This window comes from Schistocerca piceifrons, chromosome 10, assembly GCF_021461385.2.
Source record: "Schistocerca piceifrons isolate TAMUIC-IGC-003096 chromosome 10, iqSchPice1.1, whole genome shotgun sequence".
Lineage (NCBI taxonomy): Eukaryota > Metazoa > Arthropoda > Insecta > Orthoptera > Acrididae > Schistocerca > Schistocerca piceifrons.
The window spans coordinates 60705309-60728990 of NC_060147.1; the positions used below are offsets into that span (position 1 = coordinate 60705309).

At 40.3% G+C, this 23682-nt stretch overlaps 1 protein-coding gene and 1 long non-coding RNA gene across 2 annotated transcripts in view; one reads left to right on the forward strand and one right to left on the reverse strand.

Moving 5' to 3' along the window:
- Window positions 1-8091: 8091 nt before the first annotated feature.
- On the reverse strand, window positions 8092-10075 carry LOC124718948 (MICOS complex subunit MIC13 homolog QIL1). The gene is made up of 3 exons (XM_047244614.1): window positions 9915-10075; window positions 9492-9642; window positions 8092-8418 (listed from the first exon to the last, which is right to left on the reverse strand). Exons 1-3 carry the CDS (start codon window positions 9932-9934, stop codon window positions 8212-8214), a joined length of 378 nt encoding a protein of 125 aa, XP_047100570.1. The 5' UTR covers window positions 9935-10075; the 3' UTR covers window positions 8092-8211.
- Window positions 10076-10476: 401 nt separating this feature from the next.
- Window positions 10477-23682, forward strand: part of LOC124718962 — a 366593-nt gene continuing 353387 nt past the window's right edge. The window contains exon 1 of the long non-coding RNA XR_007005953.1: window positions 10477-10606. This is a non-coding gene — a long non-coding RNA (uncharacterized LOC124718962). The remainder of the gene's footprint in view (window positions 10607-23682) is intronic.

Below are 23682 nucleotides of genomic sequence, written 5' to 3' on the forward strand. Positions count from 1 at the left end.
AGTGATGATGTATATATAAAGTGGTATCAGCTCTCCTGCTTCATCTGTCGGTCTGTATTTGTATGTAGACTGTCTCTGTATGGAAGCCTTTTTCCCCTTCTTGCTTTTGTTTTATATCTCTCCCCCCCCCCCTTCCTTTCATCTGACTTACGCTGTCACATATTGAGTGGCGAATCTGTCATCTTCACTAAAAATTTAGTTAGAAAGGTGTGTTTATATTCAGTGAAGTGTACTTTGGAAAACAGCTGAATGGTCTGTAATTACAAATCATTACAATAAAAAAGAGCAAATAAAATAATTTACACTCCTCTTTGTGCCCAGCATTAAAGGACTAAATGTAGTGCATCAGTATCAACCAATTAACTTTTTGTCAACTGCTGGGGAATTATGCTCAGCGATTCTCAAATTTCAACAGATGTTGCATGATTTGCATGCATTTCAAATCAACAGAGAAATAACCACGAATGTTTCATTGCAGCATTTCCTCACTTAATTTAGTGAATGCAGCTTTGAAAACTGCTCATAATAATTGTTGGGAATGTTACTTTATGAAGGATTTTCCTTCAAGGAGCGGAACATTCTCAAATATCACTAGAGTTTTCCATGTTTCTTCTCAACTTTTATTTTATAATGTAAGTTAGAAATATTGAAGTCATGAAGAGAGCATTTGAAGGTATGCTGCTGAAAGTAGAAACATTGAAAAAAATTAAACATCACTTAGAAGATTCATTTATGGAAGACTTCAATTTCTTATCAACCTTAAAATGTGTACCTAAAATTTTCTGTGAAGAGTTGTTTGAAATGAAAGATAGTCAGAGGTGGCCCATGTTTATCATTCAAAGTTACGGAGAGATCCATTTCGAGAAATTCTCAAGTGGCAATTGTGTTGGAAGAATTCGTGAGGGGGGGATACTAATTATCTGCTCCTTTGACAGCTGATGTAGTGAAAGAAGTTTTTTGGATATTCTGAAAAACAATTCAATCTTGAAAAGGACAAACTTAATTTCTTTATGGTGATTAACTGAAAGTGCAAACCATGACTTCAAGGTTCATGCAGAAGCTGTTATGCATGTCTCATGGAAACGCTGCAGTTGAAAAAGGCTTTTCAGTTAAAGTTTTAGTTGAAAACTTGGGAAAAGATACAACTGTTGCAGAAAGAAGTGTGTACAATGCAATATAATTGTTAGGGGGTTTACTTAATAGTGAGAAACAACCAAATGCGAACATTACACAATCAGTAATAATATCTGTGAAGAATGCTTAATCAAAAGGATTAGATGCCTTAAAGAAATTTCATGGAAATGAAGTGGTCAGTCTCAAAAGAACAGTTCAAGAAATAAGAGCTCAAAAATAAGTGAATATTGAAAAGGCAAAAGATAGTAGTTTTAGATGTTGAAATTTCGAGTTTTAGCTAAGAAACTTTACACTGAATCTTTTACTGTGAAGTTTAACTTGACATAAATTTTGTATGTTCAAAATTGATATATTGTCTCAAGGACAACTAAGTTTTCACTGCATTACTATGTTAAAACAGTTTGTATTTTAACTGATGTGATGAAAAATAATAAAGTCATACATAGTTCCATTTCAACCACTTTTCAGGTTCATGAACTGTTTTTGTCCCTGTACCCCACATTTTCAAGACATGAATGTGATTAAAGAGGTAATAAAAATCATGAATCTGGTCCTTTGAAAATCTGTACACCCCCTTTAAACCAATTATCAAGAACTCCATTGTCCCCTTGCACATAATTGTCTGTGGGGTAAGTAGCTTAAATTGTCAGAATGGAGTGAATGAACTGAATTAGTCCCCATGCTTAGAGCCATTGAATACTGCCCCACACAGGCAGGTCACAAATGAGTTTGATGTTTGGTGAAGTTTTGTGCCCACTTTAGTGAATTGTAAATAAGTCTTTATAAGACAGTTTTTATACGTGGTTCAGCATGAATAGTTTGTGCCAGGTGACAAATGGTTTTCTGGGCAGGGGTAGGGAGTTTGATTTTGGAAAAGTTTTACATCAGTCCACTTTGTCAATGGGCATAATTTGTTTGCAAATACAAAATTCTTGTGTACAAGCATTTGGTATTAAGCTGAGTGCTCTGACTTAGGGACATCAATATGTAAAATTCTGTACACTTACTTAGTCTGCTGTGGAAATCAGACCACCTTGCCAGGAAATAAGACCCTGAAGCTTCATTGGCCATTTGAAACAAAGTAGAGGAGAGGTCATGTAAAGTCAAGACATATTACAAGGCTGACTAGAAAAATGAATACATGCATGTCCTGAGAAAACCCTATTAACAAGTTATATTAATGTATTGTGGCTAGGGCCTCCCGTCAGGTAGACCGTTCGCCTGGTGCAGGTCTTTGGAGTTGACGCCACTTCGGCGACCGACTGACTGACTGAGTGAAGTACGTTTCGCCATTAGGCTCTGCTGTGGCCGGCAGCCTTGTGGCAGTAAATGTGTTATGTTAGAACTCTCAAATATGAATTTTACGATAGTTTTGACACCTGTTGAGATACTTTCTCACATGTGCACACCCTCACTTAGTTCAAAATTGGTGTCTTCAATGAACATGAATACCTAGAGAGTTAATATGAAGAAAACAAAGTTGACGATAATCTTACAGAAAAAGGGAAGTAAATGAAGATGAGATGGGAGATACACTGCAAGAATTTTACAGAGCACTGAAGGAGAAAGTCGAAACAGTTCCTTGGAGTAGATGACATTTGCTCAAAATACTTGAAGTCCTTGGGAGAATTGGCCATGATGAAACTACTCTAAATCGTATGCAAATTACGTGCACTTAGGTCTTAAAGTAGTGCTGAAAGATGTGAATATTCGTGAACCACCAGATCAACACGTTGACTGCTGCACACTTGGTGATGGATGGTTTATAGTCGGGCAACGTACAGTGTTATGCGAGACACACTGCTGTGGCTGGTGGTGGCCATATGGCATGTGTGTGGTTCTGCTGTGGGGGCCACACAGCAGTCGATGTGTTTGTAAATCGTGGTTGCAAAGTACTGACATAAATTATTTACAAAAGAACAGAATAACTTGTAGAAATCAACCTCTTAGCAAAGCAATTTGGGTTCCAAAGAAATGTGAGGCAATACTCATTATCTTGGGGGGGTATCTCTGAAATTCTGAAGACAGTACGGATAAACAAGAGTGAGGAGTTACCTACAACCTTTACAGAAACCAGGCTGCAGGTGCAAAGAGCTGAAGAATACAAAACGAAAGCAGTAGTTGAGAAGGGAGTATGACAGAATTGTAGCACATCCCCGATCTTATTTAAACTTTACATTGAGCGGGCAGTAAAGGAAACAAAGGGGAAATTTTGAAAGGGAATCAAAAGTTCAATGAGCAAGAAATAAAAACATTGTTGGCTGATAACATCATAATTGTGTCAGAGATGGCAAAGGAATTGCAAGAGCAGCTGAACAGAATGGGTTGTCATGGAAAGGGGTCATAAGATGAATGTCACTAAAAATAAAGGTGGGTAATGCATGTAGCTGAATTAAATCATGCTATGACAGGGTAATGGCACAATTAAAGTAGTCTATGAATCTTCTGGTTTGAGCAGCAAAAATAACATGATGGCTGGAGTAGAGAGAATATAGATTGTACACTGATATTAGCAAGAAAAGCATTTCTGACAGATCTTAACATTTAATATAAACTTAAGTGTTAGGAAGTATTCTCTAAAAGTAATCATACAGAGGGTAGCCTTAAAATGAAGAGAAGAGGGGACAACACAGTTGAGGCAAGATGTGCTACAGAAGAATACTGAAAATTTAGATGGGTACTCGAATAACTAATGAAGAGGTACTGAATTGGAATTAGGCGGAGAGGGGGTGATTGGTTGATAGGATAGATTTTGAGGCATTAGGGATTTGGTAATGGGAGGGCAACCGGGGGGGGGGGGGGGTGAGAGAGAGAGAGAAGTTATGCAGGGAAGAAGAGGCTTGGGCGGAACAGACTGGAGTGGAGCATCAAACTAGTTTGGACGGAAGACCACAACAATGTTGTTAAATGTTAACAAGGAGATGGCTGGAGTGCGTGCTTACTATTATGTGATAGATGTACTGTGTGGTATATATACTTCATGTCCTGTGGAACACACACAAGATATGGTGACATTTACTCTGTCTGCAACGACTTATTTTATTTACCTTACCTATATTTGTTGGCATAAGTTGATCCCTGACAGTCCCAGCAGGCTGAGTGCAGGAGCTTCTCAGGCCTACCTCTACCAATAATGTAGCATGATTTTGGAAACGTGTCTGTGGCAATGCCTCAGTGTTGTCCAGCTATGTTGCCAACTACTGTTTTGCCTGAAGCCAATAGCACTTTGCAGTTGGAAGTTGGCAACATCACTGCGAGCTGTCGGAGTCGTCTTATGCTGCTTTAACTATAATTATATACATACTCACCATAAGATATTAGAGGAGTTCCAATGTTATACCAAACTTCACTTGCATGTCTGAAAGAACAGACTTTGTTTGATGACCAACTACTGCACAAAATAATTGGAAATATATTTGCTGACTGTGAATTCTTTGACACAAGCTGTAGTTGTTACAGACCTACTATCTTAGGTATAGATGAACTATCTATTAATGATGTGTAATTTTGTGCCAGATTGAGACTCGAACTGTGGTTTCCTGTTTATTGCAAGTGGTCGATCCACATAACTGTGGATTAGTGCAACACTTCTGCTGCATAGAACTGAAAAATTTAAGGGTCTGTGAAGGCTTTCTAATACCCACAGTTGTCAATCTATCTTCCTTAGCTGCTGCAGTAGGTATGGAAATGTCACCACAAAAATTAATTTAAGTGATGTACAAAATTTACAGAACTTCGTGGCTACAAGGCTTTTCATATACACTTCACCCCCGTCTGATTTGCCGATGCTCTAAAAGAGTACGAAAATCTTGCGGTTTTACTGAACTTGTCTTCAGCTTTATCATCTCACAGTAATGATCTGAAATGCCATGACCTCTTACATATACTTTACAATTAGGTCTGCCAAGAAAGAACAGACTTTGTTTGATGACCAACTACTGCACAAAATAATTGGAAATATATTTGCTGACTGTGAATTCTTTGACACAAGCTGTAGTTGTTACAGACCTACTATCTTAGGTATAGATGAACTATCTATTAATGATGTGTAATTTTGTGCCAGATTGAGACTCGAACTGTGGTTTCCTGTTTATTGCAAGTAGTCGCTCTGACCATCCATGCACTCTCCACGGAACTATCCAAATGTCCATGTTACATTCTCTACATCCTTGTCCACTACATTTATCGCCTAATGTTCTCCAGCATTATTAATTGCATTCCTGCACCAGGGTACAACAGACATTGGTTAGGGAAGTGTTAGTAATATTTATCATATTAAAAAGCAAGTTATGCTAATCTGTCATGGGCTGAGATTAAGATTGACAAACATGTTCTCAACAAATACAAACTAAGTTACTAGCTCACCACCTGGTTTTAATGTTAGTGGGAAGGGTGGTATCTAATGTTATTCCAGGAATGGTGCATTTGTGACATGTGGCTCACACACTCATTTCAGAATAGCATATTTCATTTTTATTTATCAGATCAAACAATGGAAAATCCAGGATGGAATAATGACATTATTATGAATAGGATTGATTGCTACTCAGCATAAACGGAAGATATTGAGTCACTGACTGTTAAACAATTGAGTGTTTGGCCAAAAGGCCTTCTTATAAAGTAGACAAAACACACACACACACACACACACACACACACACACTCTCTCTCTCTCTCTCTCTCTCTCTCTCTCTCTCTCTCTCTCTCATTCATGCAAACACCCTTTGTGGGCAGTATGTTTGTGGCACAGATATAGCTTGGATCTGTTGCTTCTTAGGTCTGGGTGGCTCTGAGCACTATGCGACTCAACTGCTGAGGTCATCAGTCGCCTAGAACTTAGAACTAATTAAACCTAACTAACCTAAGGACAGCACACAACACCCAGCCATCACGAGGCAGAGAAAATCCCTGACCCCGCCGGGAATCAAACCCGGGAACCCGGGCGTGGGAAGCGAGAACGCTACCGCACGACCACGAGATGCGGGCGCTTCTTAGGTCTGTAATACAGAATGTGCTGGCATCAAACTGCAGGAAATAAAATGCTTTCTGTAATGGAGCTTAAGAATCTTTAAGATTTTGCATGTAATCAAAACAATCTCTCCGCATGCTCATTTTCTGCACACTTTGCTGCATCCATCTTTAAATACAATTTTTTACTCATTTTATGTACATGGTTACTCTGAACCCATTTTTGCTTCTCCCATAAAATTTAACAAAATTGAGCAATAAAGTTTTCATTGCCTACCATTGAAATATCCGTTTACAGCCACCAAATGCATAAATTAAAATGTTCATTGAAAACCCTTAAATCCACTCCACATGACTCTTTCATATGCAGATGTAACTTAGGGAACAGTTCATATACAGTTTTTACAGACAACTCTGCATCTAAAAAATATGCTTATTCACTAGGATAATGCAAGATCCTCTATGAGAATGTTTTAATATGCTTCTCAATTATCGATAGGCCCACCTGGTGTGTTGGATTACTTTAAGTAGCATATCATCTCCTGTTATATGGTTGAACATTACTTTTTCACAGTTACAAATTCATTACAGTTTCATTTGTAACGTCAAAAAGGCTGCAAAATTATGTCTGTCTGCAGGTTGGAAAATACCTATTTGCACACCTCCCACCCAGCACGTCTAGTCAATATGTGAAATTGCGAATTACATGCTCTTGGCTTAGGCTGGCGATTGCTTTTCCCGGGTCTTTCGCGCATCATGCCCTGCAAGACATCTATGTTGTGTGTTCTTACTTTCAAACTCATGAAATTTTCTGAAAATGTCTATCAGCATATGTTAAGAAATCCTTTTGGAACACAGTATCGTACAGCTGAAATATTAATACACAAATATATATGCCTTCTGACAGAAATTGCGGTCATCCCACAAACTCCAGACTGTTGTCATTTCTACCATTCTTTCCAATAATAACACTAGTCCGGGACCCACGTTGTTATTGCAAAGAACACAAAAAAACGGTATGCTTGTAAAAGCATTAATATGTATAGAGCACGTGTGATTTTTTGTACTGAAGCTGCATCTATGTTTCACGAAGACTCCCCTGCATATAACTCAGTTTTGCCAAAAAGTGGGCTTGTGTTGTTTTTCCAGTTACTGATTCTTATAATTTTCTTTATATCTGTGATAGTACTCACATAACTGTGGATTAGTGCAACACTTCTGCTGCATAGAACTGAAAAATTTAAGGGTCTGTGAAGGCTTTCTAATACCCACAGTTGTCAATCTATCTTCCTTAGCTGCTGCAGTAGGTATGGAAATGTCGCCACAAAAATTAATTTAAGTGATGTACAAAATTTACAGAACTTCGTGTCTACAAGGCTTTTCATATACACTTCACCCCCGTCTGATTTGCCGATGCTCTAAAAGAGTACGAAAATCTTGCGGTTTTACTGAACTTGTCTTCAGCTTTATCATCTCACAGTAATGATCTGAAATGCCATGACCTCTTACATATACTTTACAATTAGGTCTGCCAAGAAATGATGTGAGTATAAAATCTTATCACATATTTTTTCCATTTATCAAACTCAACATGAACAAGGTTCTGAAGTCTTTTGCAACATACAGTAGTCGTTGGGTAAAACAATCTCGCTTAATTTGAAACATCAGATTCCAATAACAATAATAGCCTTCATTATCAGGTTTGGTTAAATCCATGACGACAATTTGTGCAGAAAGTTAAGGAACATCAGGCTGTCCAAAGATAGTGGTTTATTATTTTCTCTCTGCTTTCACCCCAGGCTACAGATAACTTTATGGCAGATAATTTATATATGCCAACTCTTCCTACATAATTTGTGAATTACTAAGCACAGCATTCTCTCCTCAATCATTCGTAACACTATGACACAATGTTTTTCATTCCCTTGCTTTTTTTCACTCCTGCTTCATATGAAAGTTTGGACCACTATTCACATATTCAAAGACAAATTTCCATAAACTTTCTATTTAATTTGTAATAAAGGATTTTTTAATTTAGGAGGCTTCCATCTGAATGTGACAACAGTTTATTTTACACTTTGACTATTTACAAGACGAAAATTAGAAATATCACTCTTTCTTGTCAGTGCTATGTGCCTGCTGATTGGTCTGCTGGCTGCTGGACAACTGTTCTCTGAGCACATGGTATCCTTGTATGCTCCAGCCTGTCAACAGTGAGGGCAGGTCACCCAGGAAACTAAATGTTGCCTTCACTCCGGAATTCCACAGATATTGCGCATCATGAGACAGCTCTCCACTTTTAGGCAATTCTGGGATCTGTAATGAAAATTAATGACTGTATGTTACAAAATCCACATGGTCATTAAGATGTGTTAAATACTTGTGTTGTCCATCAGAAATGGTATAACTATATCCACACGATAACTGAAACAAAACAATCCTCAAAACATTCTGTAGCAATAGGGAATTCAGAGTGAGCATGTAGCATCCGAAGTTACATAACTTGACTGTCATACCTGTCAGAGTACTATAGCTTTCTGTACAATGACTTAGGTTAAAAGAATGGATGTATATATGATGTATTGAAGCTTCTAGTGAAAATTTTATGAATTTAATAAATTTCAGTTACAGCTTGATCATATAAAATATCAACATGTTATTGAAAATAAATATTCCAATTTACATGCCAAATTGTAATCAAACTGAAGAACCTGGAGTTGTTTCATGTAACCGTAGCTCATTTGTTAAGTAGAATTTCAACAAAAAGACGTTAACTTGTTGACTGTGTCACTTTTCCTGGAAAGGGTAGATTACAGCTGAGCTACTTTGAAATCACTAAATGTTATTCCGACTTGAAATTCTGCATTTTTAATTCAGAAATAAAGAAATTTACTCGGATGTGTAAGTGAAAAAACACAGAAACAACTTCACAGTAGTACAGGGGAGAAGGGTCTCCTAGTTCACAGGAATTTCATTTCATTATAACGTAAATACATTCTATAATACAAAAGTCGTGGATTACTTTGCAGGGCAACAACTGTCTGTAACAATTTCCACAGTGTGTTGTAACATGTAAACAAAGTTTATTTCTACGTGGTTTTAAGAGAGAGCTTCTGAAAATACAGTGACCCATCTGTGATCATACTGGGTAGCAATGGGTTCCAGTTCCACTGATCAACGGAATATTAGGTTTATTGGCTTGTTGCTACGTATCTTCTTTCCATAATTTAATGTTCTATTTAATCAATATGTGTTTGTGTGTGCCTTAAAGGCAAACTCTCATACTACACTGGAAAAACGGGATCTGAAGGCCTATCTTTATTATTATGCTATTACAAATGACATTTACGTAACACAGAATCGCAATAAAGGTAGCCTGTAACCCTTACCTTCATATCTATTGGAATCTGTTGTATTAATGGTCTCATATTTTCTTGTATTCTACGATGAAGTTCGGTCGTGCGGTTGCTGTCATTCCATACGCCTTGTTCTACCGTGTAATAAACAGCACCGCCAGCAACACCAGCTTTTAAGCCGAACCTTAAAATGAGTATGGCAAAACATGGAAATATCAACCAATAGTCGGTATGCAACGCTTTTGAACGAAACTTTAACAATCTTCTTTACAGTAATTATCCATTACTTATTTGGAATTAACGTATATCACTAATCCTACAGAGAAATTCTAAAAATGACATTTCGCGCTTTCCATTCACCCTGTTATATTAAAATTATGAAAATGAACTCTATTATCACTTATTGGAAGAACTGAAGCGAAACCTTTGGGGTATACACTTACACTTCCCACTTACTTTATTAAGCCCCACACCATTGTAACGTGATAATGAACGTCGCAAATAATTTTCCTTCACCTCCTATACCTCGCCATAAGGCGTAAACAAATAAAAATATTACTTTCTGCAAACCGATAGGCAAAGATAAAAATGCACTAACAAATGACAACGTCTATGTTAGAAGTACGTTGAACGTTGAAGCAAATAAGTAATTCAGTATTTCAGCTGCCGAAAAATAGCAAAGAACCACCCGGCTACGAAAAATTATTTTAAATAAGGAAAAAGCGTGTGGAAATCACAGCTAAGAGAAGTAAATACAGAGAGAGAACTTCATAGGGAGAAACAAAATGGTTACAGAAAGTTGAAACTTCTAACCAGAAAACTGATTCTATAATTTAATGTCATATTTATTACATTTCAGCTGTTTGTAGGAAAAATGTAATAAAACGGCATTTGATCAAACGTTGACTTTGCCAAAGAGTTTAAAGCGTACCTAATAACATCTTTGCCTACTGTAGCAAATACTGTTACCGGTTGCGGCAATTCAAGCTTCCACGCCCCCACATTCGTGGCGCGCACTTCGCTTAAGGCGGACATACGTGAACGTGATCGTATTCTCAGTTTCGGCTGTGTTGTCAGAGCCTAGTCCACTAGTGAAGTTACTAGGTTTCGTGTGGCGATAGAATCAAGAAATAGCATCCAACAACAAAGTGAGTACCTGTATGAAACTCTTGTCCGTCGAAGCATGTTTCCATTGTTTCATCTCCAAAATTACCTTGTTTTTTTAAGAAATGTTAGTTTCAGTAACATTCATCAGGTGGCTCATCAAATGATGGCGAGAATCGATGTAATAAATGTGCTTTACGTTCTTGGGCATTCAGATGTCACTTTTTTTCACAGATTGTATTCTTTGTATAGTTGAATAACTGACTGCATGTCAGAGGCTTAGATTCAAAATCTGCGGGAAACGAGGAAAAACTTCCGAACCACTATACCGGCTATCCTCTGAAAATTACTGGAATCTGATCACCGGGAGCGCATGACACACAATCATATTTTTCTGTTAACACGAATTCCTTGCGAGAATGCCTTACAACTTGATGGTTTTTCATCATTTGAACTCTTGAAATTTCCTTTTTTTTATGTTCTTTATTCACAGAATTGCACTTTGGCTATAAGAAACTAATAACTTTAAGATGCGATTAAATAGGAATAGTGCACTAGTTCAGTGTAAATCATCAGTCAATACTACCCAGTGATCTTAAGACACAAAGCAAAAGGAAGTACATTTCTGCCATTTGGCTATGGACACGAAGAGTTAGTGAGAATCGGCGGTGAGTTACACGCACATTTTTGTGTTAACGGCATTGCTATAATTATAGTGCTGCTATATAGTAACTTGTCCTCAAAAGAATTTCACATTAAATTCTTTAAAAAATCAGTTTAGCAAGAATCCCTTGAAATCTCGAGCAGGCCATGAATATGAATAATATTTTCGTTAAGGTCGAAACGGACTGAGGAATAACTGATGAGTAGTACAGCTATGGAGTCATCAAATCGGGTACTTACTATACAGTAACAGGTCTGCAAAAATCTGAGGCTATCGTGAGAAATCTTTCAGTGTAGTATCGAATCTGCAGGATAGTATCAGTTGGTCTTGGACTTTAAACCTGTTTCGTGTCGTTTACGATTGCTTTTATTGGATCACCCTAATAAACTCGATTGTTCTCGTGAGAGCAAAGAAACTGTAAATAGACATACCCTGTTGTCATGTAAACATTTGTTAAAGGCGATTTTTTTCAGGAGTCGGAGGTAGCAGTAATAGGAGTAATTTCTGAATCGATCTAAATCGCGAGAAACTATTCACTTGCAGATAATCGATTTTTTTCCTGCCAAGATTAACTCGATTGTATCGTGTTCCGTAGTACACGGTATTAAAAAAGTAGTACTTGTTGCACAATTTTCGAAAACCTTTCCCAAACTCAGACCGATACCGCTACATGGGATGTGCCAAAAGCTTTTTGCGATATATATTTAAAACGCTTAATAATATGAAATGTTACGTAACGTTCACAGAGAATTGTTACTACATAGTTTGATTTCGCTATTTGTGCAATAAAATCTATTTTTGATTTATTTGTTCATCGATCTTTAAGTTTTTGTATGCAGTCGATGTCGTCATGAGCTACGTACAAGAGATATCATAAAGTATGGCTGACATGTTAAGAAACATACTTACACTATGGTACTGCACATAACAAAAGACCATACGTGACGAAACAACATTGGTGATGAGTAAATATTTTTCCATATGGTTGATAAGGAAATGTGGAACTAAATATTAAGGCACTTTGTTTCATACAATAAAAGAATATGAGCCCATACAACACGAGCGTAATTTATCAAGATATATTTGACCCGAGCATGTAATACGTAACTTACTATTCATCACTGGTATGGCGCTTGTACATTACTTCGTGATTTGACATGCAATTTGGTGACGTTTATTTCTTGTCTACGGCTGGCACGTTGTGAGACCGGACCGGACAAGTGTGAGATATGTGCGAAGAACCTAAAGCCCGGAAGATTGATCACCTACCTTACTCGTGATTGATTTTATGTGGTCGTTCCATTTCAGATGCCCTGTACAGATACTCCTAAATATTTTATGAAAGTAATTGCTTCCACTGATTGTTCTGCAGTCCTGTAATCATGCAATAAATGGCATTTCTATGCATTCGCAATACGTTTCATTTGTTTGTATTGAAGGAAAATTGACACTTCCTGCACCAAACGATGATCGTCGCAGGTCATCCTGTATTGCGCTACAATTTTCTAGCGTTGCGACTCCTCTGTGTACAACAGCACCATCTGCGAAAAACCTTATGCAACTTCCGACATTAACTCCAACGTCATTTATATACGCGGCACAGATATTTTTATGTGTAGTACCATAGCATGAACACACCTCAGTGTGCTGGTTGTGTTTTCTCTGCACCAAACAGTCTACCTACAAGCATGTCACAAACTTTCCGACCTGATGTTTTCTGCACAGTGTAACTGCACCACCAAGTGGGCTATGCCTGTTAGTATAGATTGCCCCTTTTGCGGCCACGCCTCTACACTTCTGGACCTGACCTGCTGCTCAAGGGGAAATATGCATTAATGGCTTGTTACTCTTGACACCTATAGTTGGAGATACCAGTCAACTTAAACGTATACGATTATTAACAATGGCGGATACAGAAAAACCTCGAGGGGGCGCTAAAGACACCTTGAGCTACCTTTACTTTTGTCGCAATAAAAAATAGTCAAATCACATGCAAAGTTTAAGAAAGTTTTATTTAAACTGATTATACATATATACAAGACCATGTCATCTTACGATATAAAAAAGTTATAATTGTGGTTCTCTTCCTTAAATGATGAATTCTATGCTCCTATTCTTCCTGGAAAATTGGTTAATTTCACCGTCAATAGGACAATCAGTGTCAGGGTCAGTGTTCAACAGAGCTAAGCCATTAAGCCGATCCTCCTACATTGTCGATCTCAGCCATGTCTTTGTACGCCGCAATGTTGAAAAACTTCTTACTACTGTAGCAATAGATGCAGTTAGACAAGCAAATATCTTGTACAGCGTGTCCAAAGTAGGATAGTCAGATCTAGGACAAACAGACAGCGCTTGCATAACAGAATCACGATAATTAAGGGCGTTTATGCTCGTTTGCTTGTATTGAGGAATCTCTCCCATTAGTCTCTTTTTAATCACGAAACAATAGAATATTGTAAACTTTTCTCGGACAAATGCCAGACAGAATAACGTATCGAGATCTCTAGAATGGCCGCGACTTTTGTCGTAGGTGTGTGTTTGCTATCTATGAGCGACACAGACACGTATAAAACACGATGACGCGGACGCGCGTGCTACGTAGGAAAGTAGAACTCCTCGATAACTCGATTCAAGCGAGTCGACTGACTAAAGAAACGAATAGCGTGCGGGCTGATTGGCTGGGGGCAGGGGGGGGGGGGGGGCGTGGCAATGCGGGTGGCCTTGCAAGGGGGGAGGGGGGCGGAGGTAGCCCCCAAATGTATCCGCCACTGATCTGTAATAGCTATAATTATTTTTCTGTATATGACACAATACTGATGTAATGTAGGCCAGTACACCGTGCTCAGTCACCAATAGGAATATCCGCACTTACATCTTTTGCTACAGTGCTCTGTTTTCTATAAATCATCAATCCAACCACACAGTTGGTGTGATATAGAGGTGGGCAAACTCGTTCATCCTTGGGAACTAGTTCAATGGTGATCGTTTTTTTTTGGGGGGGGGGGGAACCGTTCATTGTTACTCTTTCACCGTTCATTTGTGCTCGGTATATGGTTCTTATGAAAAATTGAAAATTAGTAGCATAGGTGACTGAATATGGAGGGCGCCAAGAGGGGGCACTTGCCTCTCCGCCCCTCCCCCCCCCCCCCCCCCCCCCCCCCCCCTGGAGTACAGAGTTTTTATTCATAGCAGAATTCTCGCACACTTGTAATTTTCGTGATTCTGCAAAACATCTCGTGTAGCAAACTGTAGCGTTATGTGGCTGACAGCAATGAAATAATATAAGGTGGCGCACGAGAAACCGGCCCCGGGTACAGACTGCTCGCCAATTACGCACGATTTGTTGACCGCTAAGAGCAGAACAGATAAACATGTAATAATTAGGGACTGAAGAAATAAAAATAAGATAATGCAAACAACAACTTCGAAACAATAGATGATGATTGGTTGGCGACAATGAGCAATCGGGGCCGATTTTTCGTGCGCCGCCCTGTAGCACTGAAATAATATTGTATAAGTTATCATATTCTCTTTACAAAATATGACACCAGACACTATTGTGGAGCTCGGGCTTCATTCGGTTGTAAGTCGGTCTGCCTTCCATAACAATGAACATGCTCTTTTATCTTGGATAAAAAAAAAGACGGAAAATGGCCACTCTTATTGTAGTGTTGGCTGGAGCCAACACCGAGTTACTAGAGAAGGCCAAAATGCACGCGTTTTAGCTCACGCAGCCTGGCGTGAGGAGGGAAGGATTATACTGACGTGAGGTCTGGAACGTGACAAGGAATTAGAATTCAGAAAGCGGACGCAATTAGTTTCATACTTAACTTTAATCCATCCAACGGTACATGATTCACAATATTATCTGTTCAGAATAGTAGCTGAATATGGCGCCTTGCTAGGTCGTAGCAAATGACTTAGCTGAAGACTATGCTACACTGTCGTCTCTGCAAATGAGAGCGTCTGTAGTCAGTGAACCATCGCTAGCAAAGTCGGCTGTACAACTGGGGCGAGTGCTAGGTACTCTCTCTAGACCTGCCGTGTGGCGGCGCTCGGTCTGCAATCACTGATAGTGGCAACACGCGGGTCCGACGTATACTAACGGACCGCGGCCGATTTAAAGGCTACCACCTAGCAAGTGTGGTGTCTGGCGGTGACACCACACTTATGTGCCGTGCTGACTTCCTTTGCATGTGTAATAACAAAAAATCATGCCTTTTTACAAGTATTTCTTCTGCTGTTTATCGAAATAGTGAAGTAAGCTGATATGCCGTTTCGTTACCTGAAAATATGTATGTATTACATACCACGTAATTCTTGTGTAACTTACGTAATTATAAAATACATTTTAACTACCGGTTGTGGACGCTGAAGAGAATACGAAAAGAACCAGAAGTTCAGAATTCAAAAAAAGTTTTGAAACAGATCTAGAATTGGCGTGCGAAGCGAACGAAACGAACAACTCGGTACTGAACTATGAGCAGTTGGCAGTGGAACTGCCGCGAGTGGCCACGCGAAGAAGGACGAGTCCGGCCGAGCGAGACCGAGACAGAGACAGGCGGGAACGGGACCGAGGCCGGAACGAGAGCGGCCGACGTGCCGTTGCGGGAACGAAACCGACCGTTTCCCGTTCCCGGGAACTGTAAGTAGAAAACTGCGAGCGAAGTGAACTATGAAATTCTGTCCTTAGAATTCGTTCCTCGCTCCTTCCGTTCATCTTGGTGAACCATTCCTTTGAACCCATTACTTCGCGAACTCTAGTCTGATATCGCTAGTTGCCCAATTGTATGGAGGACAGACGAAGCACAACCGGAGTCACGGAATATTTTCGATTTAATGCGCTCGTGTAACGTTTCGCATTTTTCACGAGAAATACGAAATGAAACGACCTTAACAAAGCTACAGTTCCTTCCAAAGCGGGTGCGGACACAAGAGAGTTGTCATGGCGTTCATGACTTCACACGCAAACATTATTGTGAAAGCGTTCGTATTTTTATGTACATCAGTTTCCAAATATCTTAGATAACTTCCAGAAAAAGTGGCATGAAAACCTAGTCTCGAAATTAGCAAAGAATTCGCATTCTGTGGGAAGATGAGTAAGGCAAGACAGAAAGTGAAACAACCTCAACAGAAAAAAGGATGGGGGGGGGGGGGGGAGGTCAGGAGACTAACTTCGCGAACGTGGGGGGAATCGAATGAAAGATATGGCTGGTAATGGTGAGCGCACACTACGATTCCGTATTGTATTAAATACAGGGGGGTCCCTTTCATACCTACCTCGTTTCAGGGTCCAGGAAAGAACCCACAGCAGATGTAATAGTAAAATTGCACCATACGCTAGACAGTAGGCTGCATTGAAATGTAATTTAAATGTCTTGAATTAGGCCCAGTTCATTCTAACATATTACGTAATATGAATCATGTTCTTTTAATAAACGAGAGTTGGTAAATGTCGCAAAGAAACTTTTGTCAAACTTCGTCCCAAATATGAGACATGTTTCAGGTTTTCCATTATGTAACTGCTGGCGTGGACTGTGTTCATCATTTTGTCCAGCATTAAGTACAAAAATAAATCGCGACCACTAATGTCAGAAACGTCCATCAGCTTGCACGAACTGTTCACGACACAGTCACATAACGTGCTCAAATAAAATACTTTAACTACTAGAATGAGATTTTCACTCTGCAGCGGTGTGTGCACTGATATGAAACTTCCTGGAAGATTAAAACTGTGTGCCGGACCGAGTCTCAAACTCGGGACCTTTGCCTTTCGCGGGCAAGTGCTCTACCAACTGAGCTACCCAAGCACGAGTCACGCCCCGTCCTCACAGCTTCCACTTACCCGCGAAAGGCAAAGGTCCCGAGTTCGAGTCTCGGTCCGGCACACAGTTTTAATCTGCCCGGAAGTTCCACTTTAACTTCTATTTTTACTATACTGTACTGAGATGTGGCTTTCACTCTAACTTTAAAAACAATTTCTATATATTAGCTACATTTAGTAGGGAGCAACGTATCACAGAAAACGTAAAATAGCCAGCGATCACATTTTTCACTGCAAACCCTTCAAATTTTGTGCTGCATAGTACTTGGAACTTAAGTATGCCAGTAACTGTGGACAGTATGGAAAGAATAGACATTTCATCATGGAATTGTGATATCAAAGTATAGCATACGAAAAAATGAATTTTGTGCGCCACTTGGTTTCCTAAGAATCGAATGAAAGGTATTATGTACAGTAGCGAAGAAAACCCACAAATGAGGACAAGTTGTTTTTAGCTTTTTACATGAGAAGGTGAACCTCTACTGAAAAAATAACTTTAGAAATTGATGTAGGTTTGCTTCATTTACATACGGTATTTTTTACAGTTTAACGAACTTTTATTGTTTGCCGCAAGAAAATCGGAAAAACTCTTTTCTCTCGTGTACTGCTATCAGCTGTAGTAGCTTAAACATAATGTGAAAACAAATATTCAGTTCCTACTTGTGTGAAGTCGGAAAAACAAAATTTCAAATGGCAGTTATAAGAAGAACACTAGCGCCAAAAATGGAACATAAACATAACATGTAGAACAACATCCACGAAAGCTGTCACTGAAGGTGCCTTACAAAAAAATAGAGGCAAAACGCTTATAACATGAAAATAGTGTTTCATTTAGCTGTAACTGGACGGTCCAAAAGTAAAAATTAACATATCGTAACGCTATCAGCTGCTTTGTGGGATCTGCTCGTTACTTTCCTGTGTGGTCTTTTTTGTCTTACTACTGCTCATTGTACATTTCTAACTTTAACAGTGCGTCAAACAACTGTTTACCTTAGGTAAGCCTAGCAGCTAAAATCCGCAATTAATAAAATAAAGCCGGCCGGTGTGGCCGAGCGGTTCTAGGCGCTTCAGTCTGGAACCGCGCGACCGCTACGGTCGCAGGTTCGAATCCTGCCTCGGGTATGGATGTGTGTGATGTCCTTAGGTTAGTTAGGTTTAAGTAGTTGTAAGTTCTAGGGGACTGATGACCTCAGATGTTAAGTCCCATGGCCATTTGAGCCATTTGAATAAAATAAACAAGACGAACCCTTTCGCTTTTGGCCTCAGACACAGCTGCTTACTCGGTTTCAATATTTCCATTCTGTATTCTATGATTAGGGTGTGGTAAGTTGGCCGTCGGCCCCTGAGTACCGATCGTTAAATTTCGACACCATTCGGAACATTGCGTCGAGTTGTTCTGTGTTTCCAGTTGCTGCAACCGTCGGCGATGCAAAAGTTGCGACACCGTAATTACCTGACGAAGTGTCGTTCGGTTGACTGTGTGAGCGAATGATTAACAGTAGTAATTGTACTTGTATTGAAACGCGTTGTGGAATATCAGACAGAATCTCAAATGTAGAGCGTAAACGGAAGACTTTCCAAGTGCCAATTTTCCACAAAATGCGGCTTCAGTGCTGTCGTCCTCTCACAAGGGGAGGCCGCCAATTGTGAAATTCAGATTCAGTTCATACTGCGCGTAATAAAAGCTCATGGCCAGAGGTGTAATGTGTCAAAGCACCAAGATGCACTTCTCAGCCCATGTCGAGAAAATCGACAGTTAAAATAAACCGTTGCGGTGAAATACACTCAACGATTAATAATTATCTACAGCGTCGTGGCGCAGCGGTAAGCGCCCGGGTTCGTAATCCGAAGGTCGCCGGATCGAATCTCGCACCATGCAACTTTTTTTTTTTAGTATTTGTTTTTTGTAATTCAAATGTGTGTACACACACACACACACACACACACACACACACACACACACACAATATATATATATATATATATATATATATATATATATATATATATATATATATATATATTCCCGGCGGGCAACAATTATGAATATAGTAAGTTGTTGAAAGTCGTTTGTCGTGGAAAAACTGGCGACTTCGAACATCATTATGTTTTCCGCAAACGAAGTTGTATTTCAGAAATGTTATTAATTGTCTTCATAATGTTAACCAGGTATAGTTAACGACCGAGCGAGGTGGCGCAGTGGTTAGCACACTGGACTCGCATTCGGGAGGACGACGGTTCAATCCCGTCTCCAGCCATCCTGATTTAGGTTTTCCGTGATTTCCCTAAATCGTTTCAGGCAAATGCCGGGATGGTTCCTTTGAAAGGGCACGGCCGATTTCCTTCCCAATCCTTCCCTAACCCGAGCTTGCGCCCCGTCTCTAATGACCTCGTTGTCGACGGGACGTTTAACACTAACCACCACCACCACGTATAGTTAACGGAAGACGTAGAAACGATATTCCGAAACAAATACGTATAGCGTAAGTCAAACGTTCGAATTAGAATAGAAACCCCACGAACAAAAATTTGCTGTGGCAGGTATGAAATATAAACTCCGTTACTCGCTCGTTACACTTGAAGGACAGATGTTGAATGGGCCGAAACGAGCCGGCGCATAACAGCGTAGTTGCCTGCTAACTTCGAAAGAAGGTAGATGCGGTCCCTAGCGCAACTTATAACATCGTCGAAAATCAGTGCGGACGTGAGAGCTTTGGTACACCATGTTAAACAAACGGAAAAATGGAGGCGGTACAATTGGAGAGCGATCCGCCTTCACCAACATGCATAAGCAATTCATTAATAGTTTTTACACACACACACACACACACACACACACACACACTATATATATATATATATATATATATATATATATATATATATATATATTTGAATTACAAAAAACTAATAATAAAAAAATGTTGCATGGCGCGAGATTCGATCCGGCGACCTTCGGATTACGAACCCGAGCGCTTACCGCTGCGCCACGACGCTGTATAAAATTATTAATCGTAGAGAGTATTTCACCGCAACGGTTTCTTTTAACTGTCGATTTTCTCGACAACGGCTGAGAAGTGCATCTTGGTGCTTTGCCACATTACACCTCTGGCCATGAGCTTTTATTATGCGCAGTATGAATCGGATCTGAATTTCACAATTGGCGGCCTCCCCTTGTCAGTAGAAATCAGAAATAAGCGCCGTATACTCGCCAGCGGGTTAGTGACGTCATCTCCGAACCCGCGGAGCCAACGAGGTGTTCTTACAACACCGACTCAAAGGAAGGCCTCGGCGCTTGTTGGTGACGTCACGTCAGCTAGGCACGGCGAACGCCAGGTCTGTTGCAGGCAGAAACGCCTGGGCGTGCTTATCACTATAAATCTCTTATTTTTGGACAGAATGTTTGGTATTGTTTTGGATTCTGCAGTTTTATTTAGATGAAAGATTTTCTCACTATCGTAAAGCTACAAATGAAGATCATAGTTCTGTATTACTGAATCCTGTCGAAACAAACGTAGATCAATATGAGAAGATGCTTTGCCCCATTGCAAGCTTCGGAAATTTTACATTCAAGTAACTATATTTACTTGATCCATTTTGTTATCGAAACTTTCCCCAACCCCCTTACAATGAACTCGTTTCTTTTATTTATTTATTTTCGTTTGACATCGTCACTGGAAATGTGAACTAATTTACATGTGTAAATGTCCAACTGTCGCCAGTCATTAGACTACAGTTGTTTTCAACCAAAGGAATTCTAAACAGGAAACAAAATAGCTTCATACATCGAAAATACTGCTGAGCTTAAACTTTTTTAAACATGCACATTAGAAAAGATAAATATTCACCTCTTGCAACTGAAAGGAGGAACTTTATAAGATAAAAAAAATTTATTTGATAAAACAAGTATCTCTCTTTTGCCTCTTCTTCTGTCCCCCCACCCCTTCCCCCAACGTGTACAATCGCAAGATATTTCATTAACATTCACTGCTCCTCACCCCATAGTCAATCAAGATACCTAAAGAAGAGCACGAATATGTTCACAGTTTCTTGTAAAAGCAACCCAATACAAACGTAACTTCCTCAGATTTACAAATAAGGTAAAGAAGCACGAATTCTGTTGCTGCTGGACCATGAAGTTGTTTTTGTATATCAATCCTTAAAACAGGTGGAAATTTAAGTTCAGGAGAACACTATTTGTTAAGAAGTGTAATGAATTGCACAATTAATTGATTGCAGAAATTTCTCAGGACAATGTGTGTTGGTCAACTACCGCCAATAGTTTCACATCTTCATGTGTCAGGGAAGGGGACACCACCATTATGAGTATGCCTGCAACAGACCTGGGGTTCGCCGTGCCTAGCTGACGTGACGTCACAAACAAGCGCCGAGGCCTTCCTTTGAGTCGGTGTTGGTTCCTAGCCCTGCAACGAATTTGTGACGTCACACTGGTCGGCTTGTCCGCCACACTTCGTGAATGATCGGCTCCGTGCAGGGCCCACAGGAGTTCAATATTTAACTGAAAAGATACCGACTAAAGGTCTTAATTTTGTCGTGTGCTATCGAGAACTTCCAAGCAATTAAACGAGCAGTCTATAATCACTAAACTCGTCTGAAACTGTTACTCGCTCCCCTCCGGAGACGGCTGCTGGCATTCGCAAGACCTGCAGTGTCACGTGCTGTGACGTACGGGCCACGACCTGTCTGTCTCGTGGGTCTCGCGAACTCGCAGTCTCCGTATGGCCGCAGACTCAACTGGTGAGCCCGCCTGTCATAACAGGAAAGGGGCCAAAAAGGGGCTGTCAGTTACACTCAAACGCATATAACTTTATTTAGTTGTCCAAACAATACAGCAAAAAATTTTGAACTTAGTTATCTGCTGAATAGGCCACACTATTTTATGCCTTAAGGGCACAACTACTTAAATTTAAAAACGGCTGAAAGCCTTTAACTTAAAAATCAGACTCAAAACAGAATATTTAGAAGGCAGAAGGTCTCACGTAAGTAAGTTCTATAACTTGGCTGAAGGCCCAACAAATCTAACAGTTGAAAAGCACACAAGTTTAATCTAAAGACTGCTGAAGGTCCATGATTTAAGACTGCAGGTAAAATTAATTAAAAAAACACAAGGCAGAAGGCATTATCTTCAATTAGGCTCAAGGCCCCACACAGTCTGATACTTGAAAGACTAGAACTTTAATTTAAAAACGGCTGAAGGCCCACTATTTAAAACCCAACTAAAAGCATACAAATTCAAACCATCGCCTTTGAGCCATAAAAATACATGAACAAACACCAATAAGAAAAGGCAGTACAGCCAGCGGCGCACAGAAGTTTCCGGGCGTCGGTCTGCACTTGAAATATTAACGTTCGCTTAGGGGAGACAGGTAGTCGGCACCACTATATCCGATGCGCCGGCAACCCAACTAGTCAACGGACCCCCCCGACAAGACGACTTGCTTTCCATCCGACCAGTGCACGAGGAACTCCAAAGCCAAAACGTAAAAGGCGTAGCCGCCCACAACCAAGTATGCATAAGCTGTCAAAACTACACACAGTTGTTGGACAGTGACAACACGGTGAGGAAAGGACAATGCCTGAATTTTGCGTCAGCGGCCCGGGCAGGTAACCGGAACGCTAACGGCCACAAGGCAGAAAATTCCGCTGGTGCACTTGGACTTCAGATAACCAAAACACAGTTAAACTCCACCGGATGGTGGCCAAACTTTCGCCAACTCGAACACTCGCTACTCACGGGAATACCCCCAACAGCCAGCCATGAAAACCAACGGCACAATGTGAACAGTCTGGCTCCGGTAATTAAATCACCACTCAACTTTGGTGTCCTGGGTCGGTGAGCCACGAACCTCGTAGCAATCAGAACAGCTCCCACACACTCCGACACTGCGTAGAGACCGCCAGCGGGCCCGTCCCACTGCGCCGCGCGGAGATTTCCCGGCTGATCCACACCAACCGTCGGACTACCGCACACCGGCTAACCAGAAACTGTCAGCACCAGACCAAAGATAGTACAAGGTGCGAATATCGATACACACCGCTGCTGCCACACATAGAAAGAGGAAGAATTATGGCATAACCCCAATAACCGCGGGAAACCAAACGCAGAGTACCAGTCAAGGTTTAAACCAACGCATTAGCCGGGGCCAGCCCAGCTCACTTTATTTCACATAATCATGATTTCGACTTAACAGCCATTCTCAAGTGCAAGCTGAAATTTCACAAAATGTCCGGCCCGCCTGAACGACAGAAGCAAGTTGTACACCGAAGAGCCAAAGAAACTGATACAACTACCTAATATCGTATAGGGTCCTCGTGAACACGCAGAAGTACCGCAACACGACGTGGCATGGACTCTACTAATGTCTGAAGTAGTGCTGGTGGGAACTGACACCATGAATCCTGCAGGGCTGTCCACAAATCCGTAAGAGAACGAATGGGAGATCTCTTCTGAACAGCACGTTGCAAGGCATCCTAGACATGCTCAATAATGTTCATGTCTGGGGAGTCTGGTGGCCAGCGGAAGTGTATAAATTCAGAAGAGTGTTCCAGGAGCCACTCTGAGGCAATTCTGAATGTGTGGGGCGTCGCGTTGTCCTGCTGGAATTTCCCAA